The sequence below is a fragment of the Sipha flava genome, unplaced genomic scaffold, assembly GCF_003268045.1.
Source record: "Sipha flava isolate LNK unplaced genomic scaffold, YSA_version1 298_pilon_pilon, whole genome shotgun sequence".
Classification (NCBI taxonomy): Eukaryota; Metazoa; Arthropoda; class Insecta; order Hemiptera; family Aphididae; genus Sipha; species Sipha flava.
The window spans coordinates 293,146-315,814 of NW_020272970.1; the positions used below are offsets into that span (position 1 = coordinate 293,146).

General features: G+C 36.8%; 1 protein-coding gene across 3 annotated transcripts in view; it reads right to left on the reverse strand.

Annotated features, from left to right (window-relative positions):
• Window positions 1–454: 454 nt before the first annotated feature.
• Window positions 455–22,669, reverse strand: part of LOC112685899 (rho GTPase-activating protein 20-like) — a 232,048-nt gene continuing 209,833 nt past the window's right edge. For 2 of the 3 annotated variants that reach the window (XM_025557946.1, XM_025557945.1), the window contains 10 exons: window positions 12,667–12,786; window positions 10,348–10,446; window positions 9,744–9,911; window positions 9,436–9,659; window positions 5,807–5,933; window positions 5,015–5,292; window positions 3,973–4,147; window positions 2,833–3,104; window positions 2,414–2,706; window positions 457–1,948 (listed from right to left, as the gene is read on the reverse strand). In XM_025557946.1, the coding sequence (XP_025413731.1) occupies window positions 735–1,948; window positions 2,414–2,706; window positions 2,833–3,104; window positions 3,973–4,147; window positions 5,015–5,292; window positions 5,807–5,933; window positions 9,436–9,659; window positions 9,744–9,911; window positions 10,348–10,446; window positions 12,667–12,786 (2,970 nt within the window). In that variant the 3' untranslated portion in view covers window positions 457–734. Of the gene's footprint in view, window positions 1,949–2,413; window positions 2,707–2,832; window positions 3,105–3,972; window positions 4,148–5,014; window positions 5,293–5,806; window positions 5,934–9,435; window positions 9,660–9,743; window positions 9,912–10,347; window positions 10,447–12,666; window positions 12,787–22,669 lie in introns of all 3 variants that reach the window. The other variant, XM_025557944.1, reaches the window with a different exon arrangement.

Consider the following 22,669-nt stretch of genomic DNA (forward strand, 5'->3'; position numbering starts at 1 on the left):
TACCCTTATGTGATACGATAAATTATTAAATAGCCATATAAATTAAAATTTTATAATAACATATGCAGTACTGTACATATTTTAGATCACAGTGCTTCACAATGTTATTACAGTCAACTTAAAAAATAACAATAAGTATTGAACTATGGCATTGTGTTGAGTGAAGATGTGACATAATTAACATCTTAGTTTCAACAACACTGATATTTGTTGTGTGTAGGTACGACGACGTTTGTACTCGTGCAACTTTCTTAACATTAGATTATTTGATCGTTACAATGAGCGTTTTGAATACATTTTGCTTATCATGCTACACATATAAGTGTAATAAAAAAAAAAACTTAAAATAAAATAAAATTATACTCCATATGAAAAGTAATAATAATAATAATAAAAAAAAAAAATAATAATAATAATAATAATTAAACGCGTAGGCGCGTAGACTTAACATCATATAATAATAATAATAATAATAATAATAATATTAATATATGGATCAGGAACATTTTATTATAAAAAAAAAAACTTCGGTAATATCAGCAGCTTGGCGCCCATCTATCTTTTTAAGTCGACAGGTAACTTAAGTAGTTTTATATTTTATTGTCAAGGGTAAATAATTATAATAATAATAATAATAATAATAATAATAATGATGATGGGGGAAAAAAAAAATGATAAAAATATTATTTACAAAACGCGAGTACCCACACACAGAGCACGACTGTTGGCCGGCGTTAAACGTAAGACTCTTCGTCCGCGTACGTGCGGGTGACGACGAACCGTTGCTGCTGCGCCTGACTGCACTCGCCCAGGTAATACGAGGTGATGGGCGCGCGACGGTTGGCTGGCGGCGGCGGGCGGTACGGCGGAGGCGGCGGAAGGGACCGGGAACGGGAGGCGGAGACCACGGCTTTTTCTTCCTTGCGCTTCAACCGCCCTCGGAGCCGCACCACGGTGCCGTCCACGTGCGCGGGAGGCGTTTGCTGCTGCTGCTGCTGCTGTACGGCCGACGACGACGGCTGCGATGGTTGATGTTGCCTGAGCTTTAGCGAGTCGGCGACCACCTCGTTGCCGCGCGAGTTACTCCGAGACACGTGCGGCGTACAGTCTTCGTCGGACAGCGTGCTGGAGTCCTCTTCGTTATCGTCGCCGCGGCAGTCTTCCCGGGCTGCAGTCTGTACGCGATGCCGGTATCTACTCTGGAATTCGACCGCTTCGGAGGGACGCCGCACCGTCGACGACGGGGGCGGCGGCGAAGGGGTGGGCTCGTCGTCATCGTACGCGGTCACGGGCTTGATGGTAAGCTCCGTGCTGTAATTGTTCGGGTACAACGAGTCGACCACCACCTCCGACTTGACCACCACCACGTTATAATAGTCGGCCGCGCTCATCTTCCGGTACTGGTGGTCTTGTTGCGGGGCCGGCACCAGGTTGCCGCTGTTGGTCTGCACAACCGCGGCCGTAGCCGGTTTGCTGCGCCTGGGTGGCGTGGGCGGCGGCGGTACGTTGCCGCCGTCCAGTACGGACTCCTCCGAGGCGCTGCGGCGCACCGCCTCCTTGCTGGCCGTGGCCGTCAGCCGCTTGGACCGCTGCCGGAACCACGCCTGCCGTTGGAAGCTTACGTTCTTCCGGTCCTCCCAGCCCGGGTATACGCGCACGTAATCACCCGTCATCGTAGGCACCGCGACTGCCGCCGTTGTCGGTGTCGTCGGTGTCGTTGTCGGTGTCACCGGCGGAGGCGGCTGCGGCACTGCCTTGGTTGAGTGGGCCTGGTCGAACGCCGGATCGTATCCGCTGGAACTGGTTGACCCGCTCTCCTCCTCGTCCGGTGTGTACAGCTGCGAGTCAGACAGCGTCAGCCCCGAGTCCCGGCTCAACGATATCTGATCCTTCCTGGGCGGCGGGCTCACTTCCAGGCTGTCTATGGAGCTGTCGTCCCGTCTCATCGCTGCGAGGGCAAAAACGACCGTTGTTAAAGTACAACCACGGATATGGGTAAAATTAGTACGATACAAGGGATCGACCGTACCACGGGTGCGAATATAGTTTTACCGATAGGACGTAAATATAAATATACCATCGCAATCCATAAAATCGTTCCATTATTCTTATAAGTGATATTATTTTTACATCGACGATAACGATAAACTAACAATTTTTGCCAACGAATTAAGTTTAAGTGGCGTACATGAATAATATCAATAAAAAAAAAAAAAATTGCGATTAATTCATATTTTTATCTGACAGGCGAAAGTAACGAACGCAGTATTCAAATTTTCAAGATGGTATTTTACGTGCGTGCAGAAAGTGTTCGAAGCACATTTCTTCTTCAACCCCTATCGTCTCTACCCCCTGATAAAAATCAATATCACACCTGTGGGCGTTAACGAATACCGGCTCGAACAACACTTACAATCCGATTCCTCGGTACCGGAATCTCGGGGGTCACCCAACAGGTTTGGCACATGTGGTCCGCAAAGCAGTTCGCAGTGAGCAATCAGTATCTCGACCAATGCGGGCACGGTGCGCAAGTCTTCAGTCGGACACATGGCCGGTGAGTCGGACCACAGTAGTGACGGTCCCACACATACACCCAGGTTGGCGGCCGACATGAGGTTGTGAGTGGAACGCCGAGATATGTGGTACAAGACGCACAGAAAGTGACACAGCAGAAGGTAGTTCGGTTTGGGCAATTGATCAATAATCCTGTTAAGACGAAAACAATGACAATATTATAATGAAAAATCCGTCAAACATAATAATACGGCCAAGCGATAAATCGAGGCCACCGACGAAAATTGTTAAGTACACTACACGAAATCAGATGCTTACATTTTGATTCTGAAAAGTTTCATGTGCAGGTTGGGGCTGTCCAGAGCTGACCTCCATTTCGGAAACAAATTGGTGCACAGCAAAGGGTCGGGCAAAGAGCGCAGCATGTCTTTGAACAGAGCAGCGGTGACGAGAACTGGTACATTCTCCAGGCAAACGTCTTCGCAAATGTCCATTTTCTCGCGCAGTTCACGCACCAACCTGGCGTTAGCCGACTTCCTAAATATTCCTTGGGTAAAGGGACCTTTGGAGAATATTTGATGCAACATCGCCTGTAAACATAAGGACGCACCATGAGATCCAAACTTTTCCGTATAAGTTTAAGTTAGTAATCGTTATGCATGCGATAAAATTAATTATTTGATTAGGTGTTTTAAATCCATTATAAAACTATTATTCAGGATTGCACGAGTATCTCAAAACTGACGTGCTAATCAGAAAATATAATTAAATTATCATTTAGCCGGAATCATAAGAGACAGGCACATGGAACCATAAGATAGCACTGCTTATAATCATAGCATCTTTACAATACTAAGTATTTATTTTATACAGTCAATAAATATAGTTATGAATGTCACTGCCTCATTATTTAATGATATTAAAGTTGGTAAACAAAATTATTTTAAGAGAAAAAAAGAAAGATGATGCACTATCAATATCATTATAAATATTAATAATTAAATGTTCAATTAAACACTTAATGATGCTTCAAATTAAAAAGAAGCACTATCCGTAATGTTTTCGAACAAATAAATTATAACAAAAAATAAAAAAAATATAACTTTCGAAATAGGTTTTATTGGTTTTTAATTGTCGATATAAGCTATGATTGTTACACCACGAGATTCGTTCACAACCAGGAATCGGATTTAAACTGTACGCACACATAGGTACTCAATTTGTTCAATAGTAAGATAAAAGAAATCACTTTTTGTACACAAATATTATCATAGTCGATCTATTCATGTTACTTATAAATTATTAACATTCATACGTTTTATACTTGGCGTGAGAAACATGACGTTACATAATGTCTCGTAAATAATTAAGTTATTTACATTTAAGTAAATGCGAAAAAGATAATGTCTCGAGAATGCGCTACGGTCGAATTGGTAAAATATAGTACTATATACTAACCATAACTGGCTTCGGAAGGTTTTCGCCATCACAAATTCGATTCAGTGGCACTCCAAATAAGTTGCCTCCATTTTCTTTGGTTGGAGTTTTCTTGAAAACTTGTCCAATTTTCATACGGCCAGAAGATTTTTTCGGGGTCTTTTTGTTTGTTTCATTCTCTTGGGCTTTTACACTCCTGGAAAACAGAAAACATTGCAGACGTTTAAAAATAAATTCAACATTATCAAACCGAAAGATTCTTTGTTTGCGTACGGTATATTTTTTTCTCTCGGTTTTATAGGAGATATTATTTTTAATAACAAAACTAACCGCGACCAAACCATTAACAATCGCATATTTACGTGTATTAGTTTTGTATTAGTTTTTTTTTTTATTACACTTTAGCCCCGATGGGTAGTAAATAATTAATTATCGACTTATGGAATATAACAAAAATAAAATAAAAATGAAAACAATAATTATCACCTGCGTTGACTACAGATCGTTAACATCGTTAAATCATTGACTATACCTAACAAATATTATTTATTTATGTCACATAAAACAAAATTAGAGAACAAAAAAAAAAAAAAAACCGCTGCAAAAAAAAAAAAAACGGACGTTGCTCCAAACAACAATACAAATACACGCCGGACACATACACACGCATGTGCGTCACGCACACATACAAAATTGAACTAAATACAAGAGACACGTGCGCAGTACTGTGCACGCAGTGAACTTTGTGCGGCGATCATACAATATACGACATTATTATGTCGCTAATAAAAATATGATATGAAGAGCCCGTACATATATGGATGTTTATTTTTAAAATTCAGGAATTTCTTGCGTTACGTAATCTACCGCGACGATAAAATAATCCCGAAGTGCAGGTAAAAACAAAATGTATACCCATATGGGTGGTAATTAGACGATATACATTGATAGGGAACTAACTGGCAGGGAACAACGATATTTATAACAATTGTCTAATAATAATAATTTATGCGTTATATTTTGTTTCTTATTAAAATATTACAATAATCCGACGACGACGTACCTTAAAATGAAATGACATCTCGCCAACGGGTTGTCGTGCACATTGTTGCAGTGATCCAGGTCGAATCCCTCTTCTGCGCTGATCCCGTCTCGCAGACAGCTCAACTTGACGGAGTACGGTTTCTCGTGACCGAACAACGGATATGGCGGCTCTTCCCGCGGCGTTTTGGCCCATAACTGATATTGGCTCGGGTCCGCATCTCTCATTTCCAAATGGTCCAAAGCGATTTTAACGCAGTCTCTGGCACTCTCGTCCGGCCCTATGGCGAATGTCTTGCACTAAAACAATAACACGATTGTAATAACACGTAAAGATAAGACAAAATTATTTACACGGATATCTCCCACCCTCGCATAGGTAGTAGGAGTTGATCAAAAAATCGCTTAATATATAACTATGGAAAATACGCATCGGCGTGACCATATGCAGAATTGAGATACGACATCCCTTCTAGAAACGGGAATTTTTTTTTTTTGTGGAATTCCTGCACACGATTTAACTTGTCTTAATTACAGCTGACAAAATGTTACATACATGCAAAAGTGTGTAAATCTTACCCGTTATGGTTATAATAAACAGCTTATTACACAACGTTATTAGGCTGTATATTTGTAGCGCAAGTATTTATAATGAAATTCGAAATGTTATGGATTTATTAGCCAGTATACGCAGGATGTACACTCTAACACGCTGGTGATGTGTCTCTCGAAGGGTGGGCAATTTTTTTGGATTTCTTACGTCGGGATAATAAAATCTTGGTAATGCAACGTTACAATATTTGTATGAACTTACATATTCTATGCCAGTAGTGAGATCTTGGTAAAACACTTGGACATTGGTCGTCGGAGGTTCTTTGCGGATTTCTTCCTGAGATTCTTCCGTCAATTTCGACCACCACAAGTTTCTGGTGGCTTGGGTACTGCACATAAAAACACATAATACATATTATTATTATTTATCGATATTAGATGAAATTAGTGCGAATATGAACGTATTATATTGTACGCAACAACGATCCAAGATTAACATATACTATGATTCGCTAGACGAGAGCAGTTTTTTAATATTATGTACAATATTTTGAGATAAATACTAATATTATTTTAATCCGTACTCGATAAATAGACGCGTTCCACGTATAGTAAATAAAAAGGCGCCAGACGTTTATTATAATAATGCTCTTTATTGCAGTATCAAAAATTGCAACACAAGCATCTTGCATTTTTTCAGATAATAAGTACAAAAATGTACGAGAATATAAATTCATTTTATGTCTATAGTTGATAAAAGATTTGGTTTAACCACCCGTAAACACTCTAATATTTATACATTATTTTTGTAATGATAGACCAAACAAAATATTTACTTGGCACAAGAACATACGAGAAATTAATCTAAACGAATTTAATTTCATTACGGTAAGTAAATTCACATCAATCGTTAAATAATATAAATAATAAGTTTGCTTGGTATTAAAAAAAAATATTCATTTTTTAAGTTACATATAAAAATGTAAATTCTTGTATTACATAAATTTAACAACTAATTAAAACGAATAATAATATGAATGCGTGTGCAAATTTTTATCAAAAACTATTTCAATTTTTTTGTAATTAAATTCTTACGACATGATGTATATATTATATACACCATGGTGCATAAATTATTATAATCATTGAGTTTAATTTATATATTTTTGCAAAGAGTGCAAATATAATAATTATAACACCTATTGACGAATATTAATATTTTATGACTATAATAATTTTTATTAATTTTTAATATTTTTTAATGAAAAATAAAAGATTACTTACGAACAACTTTCTCCACCAAAGTTTTTGTATTTAAAACTACCGTTATTATTCCACCCACTTTCCACGCCGGGTGGTAAAAGTTTAACGCGAAGTTTTTTATCATATCCCAAATTGAAACCAACAAATGTTAAAAACTTTTTTATATACCTAAAGATCATTTTAATCTTGTACGTGAAATATAATTGACCAGTTGAATGAGGTCTTATCATAGTTTTTGTACAAAATTATAACTAAACTAAACATTTACAACACTAATTAGAACACAAACACACAAACACGTCTAACTTCTTTAACTACATTCTGAAGACTGAACATATGGACTACCTGTATAACTATTGACACTACCTCTACAGCTACTAATATTATTTGTGTAAACAATGCATGAATACGAAAACAAATAAATAAAAATAAGAGGGGCACTATCGGAATAATGTTTTCGATAGTTCAAAAAAACATTTTATTAAAAAAATATTATTCTAACATCACGTTATTAATATAAATCTACACAAATATATATATATATATATATATGAATTATAGGTATATAAATGATGTAATTTTTTTTTTTTTTAATAAAAGCAAATGAAAAGAAAAAAATAGGTATATTAATAGTCTAAGAAGACTTCAATGAGTATAATATTTAATCAAAATATTGCTCATTTAATAGATTTAATTTGAGTTATGGCTTAATGATATAAGTTATACATATGTATATATAACCTACTTACGGAATACGGATGATTTATGAATACCAAACTACTATTAATTAATTTATTAATCTATGCATATATCAATATGTATATAATGTGTATATTTATTTATATAGTCTCTTCCAGTAAACACATATTTATACGCACAAAAAGATAAATTCATCCAATTATATGTTATGTAAATATATACTAACGTCAAAATACATGAACGATCTGGGGTTTCAGACTTCGTCAAATATCAGCGCTAACCGGTCTTGTATATACTACACTAAACTACATATTATTAATATAAACGCACACACTTAAATCGGAGCTGATAAGCTTGAGCGAGTTATATAATGACAAATGACCGTTTTTCAACTCGTCCTAGAAAATGCCATTTTTATTTGTGTGTCGACAACGTCAATATCGATTTATCATGATCCGGCATGTTTTTCGCTTCAATGTACAACGATACAGAGCCAAATAAAAGTATACAGGCTTAAAAATGTGTCAGTGTACCCATAAACGCTAATATTACCCATATAATTGCTATAACATATATATATGTGTGTGTGTGAGTATGTTAAGGTGAATGTCAAGTATATTTCGGTTAGGTTATAAGTATACGAAGGTACATGGTAAAAATATTTTTTTTTTATATAAATCATAAATGCAACGATTTTTTTGATTCAGTTCCTCTTATTTTATTGTGTAATTAAAAAGTGTACACGCAAGAAGACGAAATTCTTCAAAGCTCTCATGTGTATATACTAAAAACTATAATATACTCCAGGTGGGAATTCCATACAATTATCATTATAATTATTTCGACCGATCGTCAAGGACGCGACCTTAGCATAAAAAATGCGAAAAAACAAACAATACGGTTATTGATATTTATGTGTTAATTTTATTGTTGTGGAATCAATCAAATTTTTACTCCATATGAGACGACTATACGAACAAAAAATAATTTTACTTATTTGTAAAGGAATATTTTTTTAGTTTTTCATATTTTATTGAGATAAGGAGGGGAGTCTATCTCTAATTTCGAATCACTTGAATGAAATAGTTTAAACTAATCAGCCTGGATATATTTTTAACAGATTACTATACCGTTTTTTAAAAACATTTATTCATAATACTCATAATTGTAATTTTATAACAACTTTGAATGTAGGTACGTATTGTTAAACAACAAAATAATCCTAAAGTCTCTGAGACATGTATTTTGTACACATAATTATTAGTCACTTAATACCGTAAAATCAAATTTATTAATTTATCAACAATCATAATATTATATCGGAGCACAATACGCGTAGGTATATTAAAGGTACTTGATGTTTTTTTTTTTTTTATCATGACGTCATCCGTGACCCATACACAATTTAATAATAAAAATTATTGTTCATCGTATAATGATCGTAGGCATATATATATATATATATATCGTATTAAAAGTTGTTATATACCTATGGGTAACAATAGGCCGTTTTTTTGTCTAATTAAGAGCTGCGTTTATGCCGGCAAACTATACGTCTACCATACGCTTTACTATACATAATATGTACCGTTAGCGAACCTCCTTTTCCGATATACAATGCCGTTTGTCCCAGTGATGAGTTCTGGTGATGAGCATATTATTATTAAGACTATTATATACATCAACTTACACACGTAAGAGATTATAATATCCACACATGTGAATGTATATGTTTTTTTTTGATTTTTTTTTTTTGGAACGTTGTCGTACAATGTGGTCGGTTCAAAGAACCTCTTGTCACTAATGATAAGACCCGAGAGCGTCCCCCGCTGAGGGACCACATCCCAAGTATACACAACAGTAAACAAATTGTGGACACCATCGGACGTCCTACGAGATGTGTGATGTATGTGTGGTGTAAGCACTAACCTGAACACGGCAACGTAATTGGTAGTCGGCCATCCGATGACGAAAGACGTGTCCGAAGACTTGGGAATTTCAGCCACTTCGTCGATCACCGCGGGCGATTCGTTGAGCCAAATCTCCGATATTCTGACCTTATCCTTAAGCTTGAAGTTACTACCGGATTTTGCTTTGGCCACCAGCAACAGATCGTCAAACAAGAACAAATGGCGTTCTTGACAGTGTACACCCTACAAACAACGAGATAACGTTACACGATATCGAACATTAATAATATATAAAAACGTTTGTATTATACTATTATAATTATTTACATTGACGAATTGAACGGGAGTTTCCATTATGAACTTCCTCGGGCTTTCATTACGGATTTTGTTAGGAGTCGAAGGAGGCGATTCCGACCGCAGAGATTTTGACGATAGTGCTCTTCTCAACGCGGCAGTGCCGGTTCCTCCTCTTTTCCGGATTAGTCCTTTCATCTTCTATACAACGAAAAAAAGCGTACACATTTTGAACAACAGTAAAATTTAGCATGGAATACGAAATCATTAACACCAATTTATATCTATTGTCTTGAATAGATACAAACCAAATGTTTTAAAAAATGATAATGTCTGTAGTTAATAATATGCTTCCTACTATAAACCTTACTAAATTATACCATATACTTATATATATATATTAAAATAGTTTGAAAAAAATCTGATCTGATAACAAACATTGTTAAGTACTGATAAGGTTTATTTTAAGTATTGCATAACAAGAAGAAAGTTGTTGACACCAAGTGTTATTGTTCTAATGAATAACTATTAAACTTATTATACACTTATTAATATATATAAATGTAGTGTTAATATGGTGTAGGTATCTTATTTGGACTACTGTAGTTTATGCACAAAATATACGCAATTTGCTTACCATTGTTAGAGCTTCTTTGTCATACAGTCTGAGAAAATCGTTGGGAAATACATCTTGAATTCGTTCTAAGTCACTTTGTTCATGAACACGTTTTATTGTCTGCGCAAAAGAAAATACATATATTGTTTTTATTAATACATATTTTTTTCAACAAATTTATTGTAATGTTTTTTATTCCAAACAGGATATTTCATTTGCAATGCAAACAATGACGATCGTTTATTTTTTCAATTTTAATTTAATTAGAAGTGAAATTGATAAAATACGGTTCTATGGCGATTGTCGTACATGCAGGTAGCGTTATATGCAGGTTTGCAGGGAGCTAACTTTCATAATATGTACATACACAAATGTCATTAAACCGATTCAAAGGCGTAAATATATATATATATATATAATATATATTATATATATAATATATATATATAATATAATCCTATAGGATTATTAAACTGTCCGTGCGAGTACAATGGGTTTGACGCGTTTTCAAGTTAATTAAAAGCGAAAACAGACACAGTCGAAGCATATCGTCGTGGAGTGTACTTCATTCGTGTCGAATACGATGCAGCACTCAAAACAGAACTTATCAATATGCTCACTGGTATGTTCTGTTTTCGTTTAGAGTTAAAAAAATTTTGAATACCACATGTGTTATATTGCTACGACATTATTTGTACATTAAATATATATACATATGTATGTGTGTATGTGTGTACACTACCACAGTGCTAAGGTATAATTCATTGTATGCAAATGTTAAGTATCGGTGTCCACGATAAACGCAAACGAGATATTAATATCGCCAGTCATAGATATTATACGCGTAAAAAGATATTGCGATGATTATAATAACGCGTGCGTATACATATTATATACTTATGATTTGGAAATGTATATATATACACAAACTGAACTCCGGAGAAACATAATATTAGTAGTATTACATATATATTCGTCTCGCGGCGTTTTCCTGGCAGTTTTGTCGTATCGATGTTCGACGGGTCGCTCGCATAAGTAAATTTACATTGAAATTATCGAACGCAAATGCAATAGCCTTCATCACTATCTCAATAATAGCTGTCGTACAGTGACTTGAACGACTTATGGCGCCGGAAAACGCGAAAACACGCGAACAAATCGTTTTTTAATTGTACCGCACGAGTGCAACAAACTAGCAGCAACGCGTAAAATAGAATACGTTTAGTTTACCAAAAACTAACCGATTCATTAAGTTAACGTCGATGTTTATCCCGAGCGCGCGCGCAAGTGTCTCAAGTCTCAACGCCTCTTCGCCCATACGAACGTAGCCGAGTGCAGCGAAAACGCGGGGGCACCGCACCGATATGGTCATTCTACAGATTCGCGGTGCCGATGTCTCTCCTTGGCACATTTAGCCCCCGTACGAGCCCGTTACCATAGTGCGCGTTCACACACGTTGCCGGTATGTGATTTATCGTATCGGGTTTGGGTGTGGTTTCGACCACGGTGACCGTTGGGTGTCGTTCACACTCGAAAATCAATTCGCGTGCTACAGCGTACAAACCACTGCGTGCAGCGTTCTAATGATAATTAATTATACGCTCTACGTTATATATCATACATATATTGTTGTTATATATCATACACATTGTTTAAATCGGAGCAATGGCGAAACGGGCGGACCGCATACATTATAACGATGATGTATAATAGCACAATGTGCACGTGCGCGTACCGTATATTTGTTGTGTACGCAACAATATATAAAACGCGTTCCATCAATGGAGATTTTAAGGAATAAATGATGGTACGGTATGTATACGACGCGCGCATATATTATAAAAATATCGTGTGCCGCAGCAGATCCGTTTCGAACGAGAGACAGCTTCCATTGTGGCGGATATCAAAAAAAAAAAAAACGAAGTAATAATAATAATAAATATAATACAAGTGGGTCGTTTTTATCGAAGAAATGAGCGCGCGTATCGGTTCAAAGGTCCGCACAATGAGACGTTATTATACTCGATTGAAAACAATATTTTTATAGTAGGCGAGAGAAAAAGTGATATGGTTCTTTGTGCGGCGGTGACCGAAGAAAGTGGGTCTCACTATTACGCGGCGTGGACAATAACCGCTGTACGTTGTGTACGCGCCGAAGTTATTGGTGGCGACGACGGTGACGCAGATCCGATGCAAACGTCAGGAGGATTACACACCTACGAGTCTCGTTGCAGCGCGGCGGAGGACGTTTGAACGAATAATAAAAATACATAGCGAGAAGGAACAAAAAACAACAACACTATTAGAATGTAAAACACAAATAGTAATGAAGAGACTCACTTGTTTAACAGCGCTGGTCACCATACACAGATCGTGGTACTCGGCGCCTCTTCCATGTTCCGGTCTGGTCTCGTTCAAAAAATCTTGGAAATACGTTTCGTATTGAGACAGTCTTTGCACCTGTGAATCAAACGGGAAACCGAACATGAATACAAGACGTAGTTTGTGACCTTCGTGTGATATTGTTATAGAACATATGTTAACACATGACGTTGTTGGGCGATCGTCGGAGGGCTCGCGCGACTTGACCGTGAACCTACAAGACCGTACGACGACGTCGAACCCCGCAGTACGACTACCTACACTACGCGATGTTCTTAAATGCAGCTACGGGTTAGTCATTTGCTGGATTAGGTCGTTCCTAATAACAAGTCAACGACGGTCGACAGAGTTCTAGCGGATTACTTTAACAAGAACCAGGTATTAGCGTTTTTAAATCCCTGATAATAAGCTATGCCTTACACCGCATTTAAGAACGTACACATTATTCGAATGATACACGAGATGATTTTGTGCAGCGGCCAATCGAGTTTTCGCTTCGCGATCCATGCGGATACGGAAACCCCAGACGCGCAAGGGATTTACAAAAAAAAAAACGGCGACGGACATATAGTTATTCGCATACTTCGGAACAGGAATTATCATCGCAATAATTATACCGTCGAAGGTTGCGCGCCTATAACTCGATCGCAGCATTATTTATTATGCGTTACTAGTGTAATAATACGGGATGGTAATTTTTATAATATTTTCGTTGATAAATCACTGCAGTTGTTGTTGTTATCTTTGCGCTGCACAGCTCCTCTATGGTATACTAAATATAATAACACACGTACATAGCACCGGCTGTATATATACGCGCACGCTGCGTTCTCACGTACATATTATATATTATTACTTGCGCGTAATAAATCTGCCCGACACTGAGTGTGCACCGGCGCGAGTAATTCTAACACAATACGATGAACGCAAGTCGTGTGATACACGATTAAACGGATGATTTTTGTCTACTTCGCGTATTATTTAACATGATGGGTACTACTAACGCGCCGCGTTTAAACGCTACAAACATAAATATGCATATTTGCACACACGTCCGTTGTTGAGCCGTTTCAATGGCAGGCGCACGAGATGTTACAAGACGTTATTGCTGTTGGACACATTCGTAGGGATTTTCAAATGTAACACTTGGGTGTTTTTGTTCAACCCCGAGGGGTAAAGTTGAAAAACAAAACGCTCGTTCGCACGCAACATTATAACACACAACTATCGATGTTTGCGATTTGTAATTATATCATTGACCAGCTACTTTACCGTGTACAGGGACACCGTTTTTGGCGTTTAACGAAAAAACGTGGGCGATTTCACGCCAAGGTTCACGGATGTGCTTGTGCGTATACGATATCGTGATCGTATGAACGATCGTAAAAGCTAAACAATTATCAGATACACGCTGTATTGGAAACGGTCGCGAACGTATTTTAATGATACACGCGTTACGGTTACGGCCCAGCGGTCGTCCGGTATACGTTACACAATTATTTCATGACCCGTCGGTCGATGTGCGATATCATCACGTATGCATTTTAAATAATAATAATATAACCCCGAAAAACCTGTAGAATTCTGGCATGCGCGTTCCCAGAAATCTACAAGATACCTATAGTCTGCATACATAGGATACACACCATACACACGTACACGCATATACGGTAACATGATATATCCTATGAGCTTCCTGCTGAGACACCGTGGGTGAGATCGAGAGAGAGACGGACGGACAGAGATCGACGAACGGACGGAAACGTGACACTAAATCTCGCGAACATACCGTCCCTGGATTTTTGTACATCCTGCCCGACGATTTTCGTTTAACCTGGCCCATCATCCGTATTCGAGTACGGTATTTCAAACGTGTTATATTTTAGATACATTATAATGTATTCAATAATTATTTTATTATTGTTACACACGTGAACATTTTTGATTTCAACAAGTCGGTCAACCACTCGGACGTCATTGTGCGTCAAACAAGATGTACTTCGTACATGTCGCGCATTATTCAGGAAATTCTCTGCCATCCCGCATACATCACGTGTCGTCCACAAGGCAAACGTATTCGCCACGATGATCATGTTGTGTTTTTTACGCGTTGCCGGAGAATGGGTTTTCACATACAACCCTCTTTTTTCCTCCCATTTTATACACTTACAAACATCCACAATAAAATCCCGATGCGATATACATTTTAATCCACGCGAATATCGTAGTTTATGTAAGTACAGATAATTTGATCGGCCTTGAGTCATACGATAAACGTGTATAATTTTTTTTTTTTTTTATATATTTTCTTGCGAAATCGACGCCGCAAAATTTCTATTAATTTTTCAAGGTAATCCCCTCTTGTTTCTGGGGAAAAATTACTGATCTTAATTATTGCAATTAACGCGTTTCAGAGGAAAATATGGCAAACAAGTGAAATAAAAAACACCATCACCTTTGTTATTTACGCATGAGTCTTCTTTCATTGTTCCGACAACGATGGGAAAAAACGGTTTAAAATACATCAAGTTTCATGCGCATGGTTATCGGAAGAGAATTTAAAATCGATCTCGTTTCATTGATAGTAAAAGCTCATATTGAATAAATTATAAAAATTTGATGACAATGTAATATTCAAACAATGAAATTAGGCGATTAATACTAACTTATGGAAGTATGCTTATAATTAGCACACGAATAAGACGAGATCGTCAATGGGCGTCGCAACTGTCTATTTCAATAATATGTACGTTATACCTATACGATGTTGTGGATACAAAATAATTACTCAAAACTATTTTAAATCTATAAATTAAAATTCAATTTTAACTACAATACAATATACGTTTAATTATAATGTAATGACAACACATACGATGTACGCGTGGATATAAATAATTATTTAAAGAAAAAAAATATGTATTTCGTCATAAATCAAAGCATTCTTGAACGTGTCATTAATTAAATTCGTTAACGATAATCACGTGTAATTAAAATTGTTAACGTGTAAACAAAATAAGGAAAAGTGTCCATTTAATTGTAATATTACTACGACGAAATGTTTTAGTGTACGCGCAGAATATTATTGTAAACGTGTCTGCGTGAACCTAGTAGTTAAACGTGGAAAAATGTTTGGAAATATTTATTATAACATTAAAATATATCTGTTTATTTCCTCGAACCTATATATTAAATAAAACGATTACTCAAAACAGAAATATTAACAGTGAATTTAAATAAAATCATTTACGTCTCGTATTTACATAAAATAATAATTTGAAGACCGTCCAAGTTTTAACCGCAGCAACGTCAAATCCAAGTCGATATTTTTAACGTTCGAATGTCGTAGGTTTTTATTATTTGATAGGGTAAGTATGTGTATAATAATATATACTTGGACACACGTCGGTACATTGCATTATATTTTATACGGTAGTCATAAAAGAAAACCCGACGAATCGAATTAAAATTCTCAAGATATTATACGACTTTATACGTATATAATATAATCATATATTATTTAAATAGTGTAGCAAACGTTTAAAAAAACCACCCGACGGATCAACATGCGCGCTGTTGCTAAGTGTTGGGAAGGGAAGGGGTGCGCCGGATATAAAGCGAAAACCATTTATTCGCTATTCGCGATGCACAAGTCGAATACACCCGATACGAAGCCATGTTCTGCGCGTACATCGTACGACTATCTCTACACAGTATCGCGTTTTATTCTACACTTGTATCGGATATACCGTCGCGCCGTGTAAGTAATTATGAGTGCGTAGGCGTTTCCTCAGATGGTGATGTATAAAACCGGTAGATCGGAACCCCTAATAGATTGTAATATCACAGTCGAATAAATAATACAAGTACGACGGAGGGTCGAACGGGATCGAAGAGACAGCTGATGATGGTAACGACGACGACGATAAACGGCTAGGCTTCATCTACCCCGTGTCGGATATCGATTGATTATTATCTGGAATACTATCGTGTTGTCTACGGGAAAGAACGATCAAATGTTACACATACACGGAAAGGTCGCGCATATTTGCATATTATAAATACGTCGATGTATATGTAACGGTTCCCGGCGGTATGTATAGGTGCGCGGTGTTCGCTGGTTGAAACACCTGTGGGTCGCGAACCAGTTTGCTGTGTCGAGATTTTTCCACTCGCGAGCAAAACGCTTTCAGTGCGACGTTCCGCAACCAAACGCACTCCTCTCGCGGAATGCATTCCCTGCGCGCCATGCCTACGTTATTATGATATACTTATCATTAACGTTAACCATTAGCATTACGATCATAATTGCCGTCGTCTACGACTTCCAAGGGTTTCAAGTCGAGCGGTGGCTGCGTTTCGAGTTCATGTTGAAAAACGGTATCATCTTTCTCGATTAAGACGACACGTAATATTCTAATAGCGATTATACGCGTTGTTTTTACACATAGTTTTTATGTATTTATTCACGGCCCGGCGCACTAAGATATATTATTATAATGCTATATCTATAACAGCGACGTGTGATCACCGTTACACACGCACGATGCCCAAAATCGACATGGCGCGAAAACGAGGCTATCTGCGGCTACGTATTATTATAATATAATAATATAAACGGGGTCATATGTGTCGAAAACGCGTGCGGATTTCTACGTCATGTAAATTAATGAACGTCGTTGTGCTGGGTTGTTACGGATCTTGTATACATATTGCCCGGTGAACATGTACGCCGCAGTTATACACACTGCCATTATATTATGTACCTACATCTACCTATATGAATAGACAACTAATTCGGACGCACCATAACCCGGTAACTGTATATAATATACGTATTATACCGTATAGGTATACACCGTAGAAGAGGTATACAAAACATATTTTATAATTGTCGCGTGCACACGCATCTCGTGGAGGTATAATCGTAACGGAGGTGGTAGCCCGTGGTGTGCCACATGTACGATATTTTTCTACACATTATGTTTATTATTAAAATCTTAATAATAATCGGCATTCGCGTCGTAAAATCACAGTTTGCTGTGAAACGAGAATGAGTAAATGCGGGGGATTTTTTGAACAAAAAACTCCACTGATTCGTTCGTAAACACCGATAGGTTTTATAAAATTAACACGCACGCATACACACACACATACACGCACGTGTAAAAAATATGCTAAGAACGATATAAACGACTGTGCCGTGTTTAAAATATATTATCGCATTAAAATCCAGTCTGTGTTTTTCGGACCGAACACGGTCGGTATTTATTAATATACACGAACGCTACATACTAATGGTATAATTATGAATGAATGTATAATACATACTTCGCCTACCGATTCGAGTTCTCAAATAAACCTATTCGAAACACAATCCTTATCGAGTGTGTATAAAACTGCCAATATACCTGAAACCAAATCCTACAGCTTCATAGAATACAAGACGTATATTATGTGTAGGTGAATATTAATCACGAAAACTATTCTTTACGGAAATTAAATGGTTAATTAAATTACGTAAATGCACGAGTGAATGGATAATAAGCAAAAACCGTTTTTTTTATCAAATAAAAAATCATCATATTTTCAAATAAATCAACTGTAATGTGTAGTCAATGCTGCGCATCCCAATCATAATAATATAATTATCTTAAGAGTATTTTCGATTAAACGATTTGGACGTAAGGCTAAAAATAATATTTTTGTTGAGAGGTCTCAAGACGAAAAATTGAAAAACGTTGCGTTAGCAAAACAAATCGAGCCGTATAATTTTACTTGTATCCATATAGCTATTTATAAACGGTCATAAATCGACTGTTTGACGAATAAAAACTTCAAAACGTCCGTGCGAACGTTATAATATTATTCATGTAGCGTAGGGAAGAGTTGAGGCGGTGGTAGTTTTTTTTTTTTTGTTATTCGGCAGACGTGCACACACGAAAGGAGTACTCCTACTACCCCCCATCATGTATCGGGCAGCGACGGCTGCGGCGATTATTGTTGTTGTTATTATTATTAGGCACCTGCTGGCTGTATGCCCGAATAATTACATGTATAGCGTATATACACATTTCGGATACGTGATTTACCCTCCAAGGTCAACGCAATATTATTATAGGTACCCGTATGATACGTACATACAAACGTTTTTGAAAACGCGTTTAGATTTTATTGTTATCCCCATGTATTGTACACGTATCGTGTTCAACGCGTATTTTCCTACGATTCTATTTATTTTTTTCATCCTCGCGATTTGCCCGCGTTTCCTGTTAATTACAACGCGGCGAGCCTCGTACAAAAAGGACATGGACGCGCACGGCCGACCGATGCGTGTGCGCGAGCATACGACGAGTGCACATGGGGTTAGACTACGAAACCGGGGCATAAAAGGAACCAGTCGTTTCCATGTACGCGAAACGGATGTGGTAGTCCTATAAAATACGCACAAGGAACGTGCAACGTCGCAACGTCTGCACAACTATTGTACGGTACGACGAACGCACTCGACGGTTCCAGTTTTCGCGCGCAGCTTGTTGCTCTCCTCGCAGCATAAAATCCTGTGTGGGGGTTATAAACTTCCAGTCGCCGGAAAGTCTGTTCAGCCGTGAGTCATCATCGTCGTCGCCGCACGTCATCGTGTTCCGCAGAAATACGCGATAATACTATCCACTCGCGGGCATTCATTTTTTTTCGATCGGAAACGTCACCGTCGTTAACACGACTGGTCCAAATCGGATATCCGACTTCGTCCTCTCGCAGTGTCACTACCACTGCGCCTTCCTGGACAGCGTACCGAGATCGTTGCACAAAAGGAACGTGATGTGTACAAGCCCGGTCATCGATCGGCGAAGACTTCGTTGGCGGTCAAATTATATAAGACTGTTTCTTGCATATACTACGCGCGCATTACATAATGATCGAGCTTGATTTGAAAAATGTAATTCGCTCCAAGCGCAATAAATTTATTTGCTTAGTAATTTCGCAGGAGCGCGATGGATCAAACAACTCTTATCTCGTATTCTGCAGCAGCGGCGTCCGAGTAGTATACGACGGTCCGTAAATGTGTTCCGTATAGAAGCGGCGTTTCTTTGACCGATTGATTATGTTTACACACATAACGCTACAAACAAGTGTGGATAATTATGTACTTTTTATATGAAAAAAAATAAAATAAAAAAATACTATCAACATTTTTTTGATTATGTAAACGAACCGATACACAATAAGATCAGATTTTACAATACTTTTTAATAATGTAGCTAATAAAAATTATCATCATAATGATGGGTACGAAAATACAACACCACGTCTTATACACGACGTATACATTTTTTTTCAAGTTTTCTTTTTTTTTAATATAATGAACAGCTATTATATATTGTGTTATTATGATTTAGTGCGAGAGTTTTCGGTTCTTTGTCGTTTTGATGTCCCACGTATGCACAAACTAGCTTCAGATAACAGCGCTCGAAGAGGGATTTACGCAATACCCTTTTGGAGAAAGAGGAAAAAACTCCCCTGTGTCGCGCCCAAACAATAGATGCGATCGTTTTTACCCCGGAGTGGTTTTCGACGTTAATTATTCCCGTGTTACATACAAACCGTAGTCCGTCTATATGTTACGCAATGGGTTTTCGATTTCAGTTCTCACATCTCCCGCGCCTTTATAGCAAACGAGGTCGTTGATATGATGCACACACGCACACCCGCGCGATATATTATTACATATTATTATTATTATGACGACGATAGCGATAATCGTACATATAGTTTGCCGCCGCCAAGTTAATGGAGCGTAACATTTGTCTGGGCGTGTTCGGCTCTCTACAGGTCTCCGGACGTCGTCATTGTCGGTCGTCCGGAACTCTCGGTCGGGAAACTACAACGACGATGACGATGCGTGCAACGAAAGAGGGTTAACGTCAACAGAGGATAGTTAGAAGACCAACCCATCTCTTATAAAAACGGAACGACTTCAAAATAAAAACAGATGCTGATCTGGCTATTTGTTTTATAATTACTATAAGCAACCGAATTGGACTGCTTTTTTGCATTATAACCGCAGTTGCATTTGTGGTTTATTCGTTCACAATGCGTATACCCCTACTTGAAATCTAGTTGAAATCAATTATTTCCACCATAGCCCATGCAGTTTAAATAGGATTTTCAGTGTAGATTACTTTAACTTCACAATAAAACGGAAACAAGATTTATTTCCAATAAATATATGTATATAAATACAAATGTTTAAGTATGAATACATGTTTTAATATATATATACATATATACACTTATACTTACATACATTAAACATAATACAATATGAAAGATTCCGATACAGATACATGATATAGTCGGGAAAGTGATGAACACACGGCCTACTGTACCAATTTATTTTATTTTCTAAGCAAATTATTTGTTCCACAGTATATTTTAATACAATATGACAAACAGAAAATACAAATAGCTGAGAAACTTATACTTTACGAGTTTCTACAACTCAGTAGGTACCTACATATTAAAGCTATTTGATTTCGTCTATTCAGCCATCAAACGTGATTTAAGGGCATTTTTTCATATTTCGTATGATTTTCTTCCATCAACGGAATGTTGTTCTGAATAATTGTCGCAGGTGTGCTGCCCTTTATAATGAAAAAAAATTCCTATGTATTCATTGTTCCGGCACGTAAATCGCGCACAACATATGGGGCACATTTTTATTTCCCAAGAATTTTTACTATTGCAAATCAATCAAGTGCATGAGTTGACTTTTCTTTTCATTCGATAATGCTATTTACATTCATTATTATTGTTATTAGGTCATTGTGAGGACTTAAACAAAAATACATATAAAACTATGAAATATAAGCGTATGTATTTACATTTTATTTAAATTTTTTAATTATTTTTTCGTATTTTGTACATATTTCGAATAAACGTTAAAATACATTTAATAAATACACTAAAATATTTTAATGTAAGAACATTTACATATTATAGGTATTTCTATTAGTTTTATTATCTTTTTACATTTCCTATAAATCATAGTATCTTTTAAAATGTCGTAATTTTATAATTTTAGTTATCGTTTCATTTCAGTGTTTTTCCAACAAGAACTATCGAAACTGGTCGGTAGAGACTTCAACAGTCGTTATTGGTGTCACTTTATATGTACTTTAGCGTTTTTCTTTGAACAGATGACGCACCCGACATCATATAAATTATATAAATTAGTAGTTGAAAGAAAACACACGTGGACATTTTTTAACATTTCTTTGGACATCTCCATTCGTCAAATTGTATTAAAACTTGTTTGAGTATTTTGAATATATCAAAGCATATTGAAACAAATTAATTATATGGCGATGAGCATTCGGTAAAATATCATTTCGGAAGTGAATTTTCACGTGACTTGTTGTGTAAATGTTACCACGGGCTACCCATTAAAATATCCATGAAGAAATAATGACTTAAGAATCAAATATGGAGTTGATGTAGAAGAATTTTCTCGAATTTCACAAATGGATGGACCGAAAAAGTAAAATTATAAAAAAAAAAAAACCCATAACTAATATTTTATAAGATCTATGTATAATTTTTACGCAATTTGTTGGTTGTTTGTTAAATGCATAATATATAACAACAAAATCATGTAATCAATTGTCAGTCGGACATTTCATGGACGGTTAAATCACTACATATAGTGATAATATTGTACACAAATATGCGCAAAAAAAATACGTGTTGTTAATTTAACATGTGTGTGCAGATTTGGTAACAGTAGTTGGTCATCTAACTAAAAATACGAGTGTTATTATTTACGTTGCGCTGATTATTACCCGACAAACATAATAATTCCTATCATTTGTTTTTTCAAAATTGTACACCGACGTCTGATACTTAGATGAGGTCAATGTCCATTTAACAGAATTGCAGTACCCATAAGTCTTAAACACCT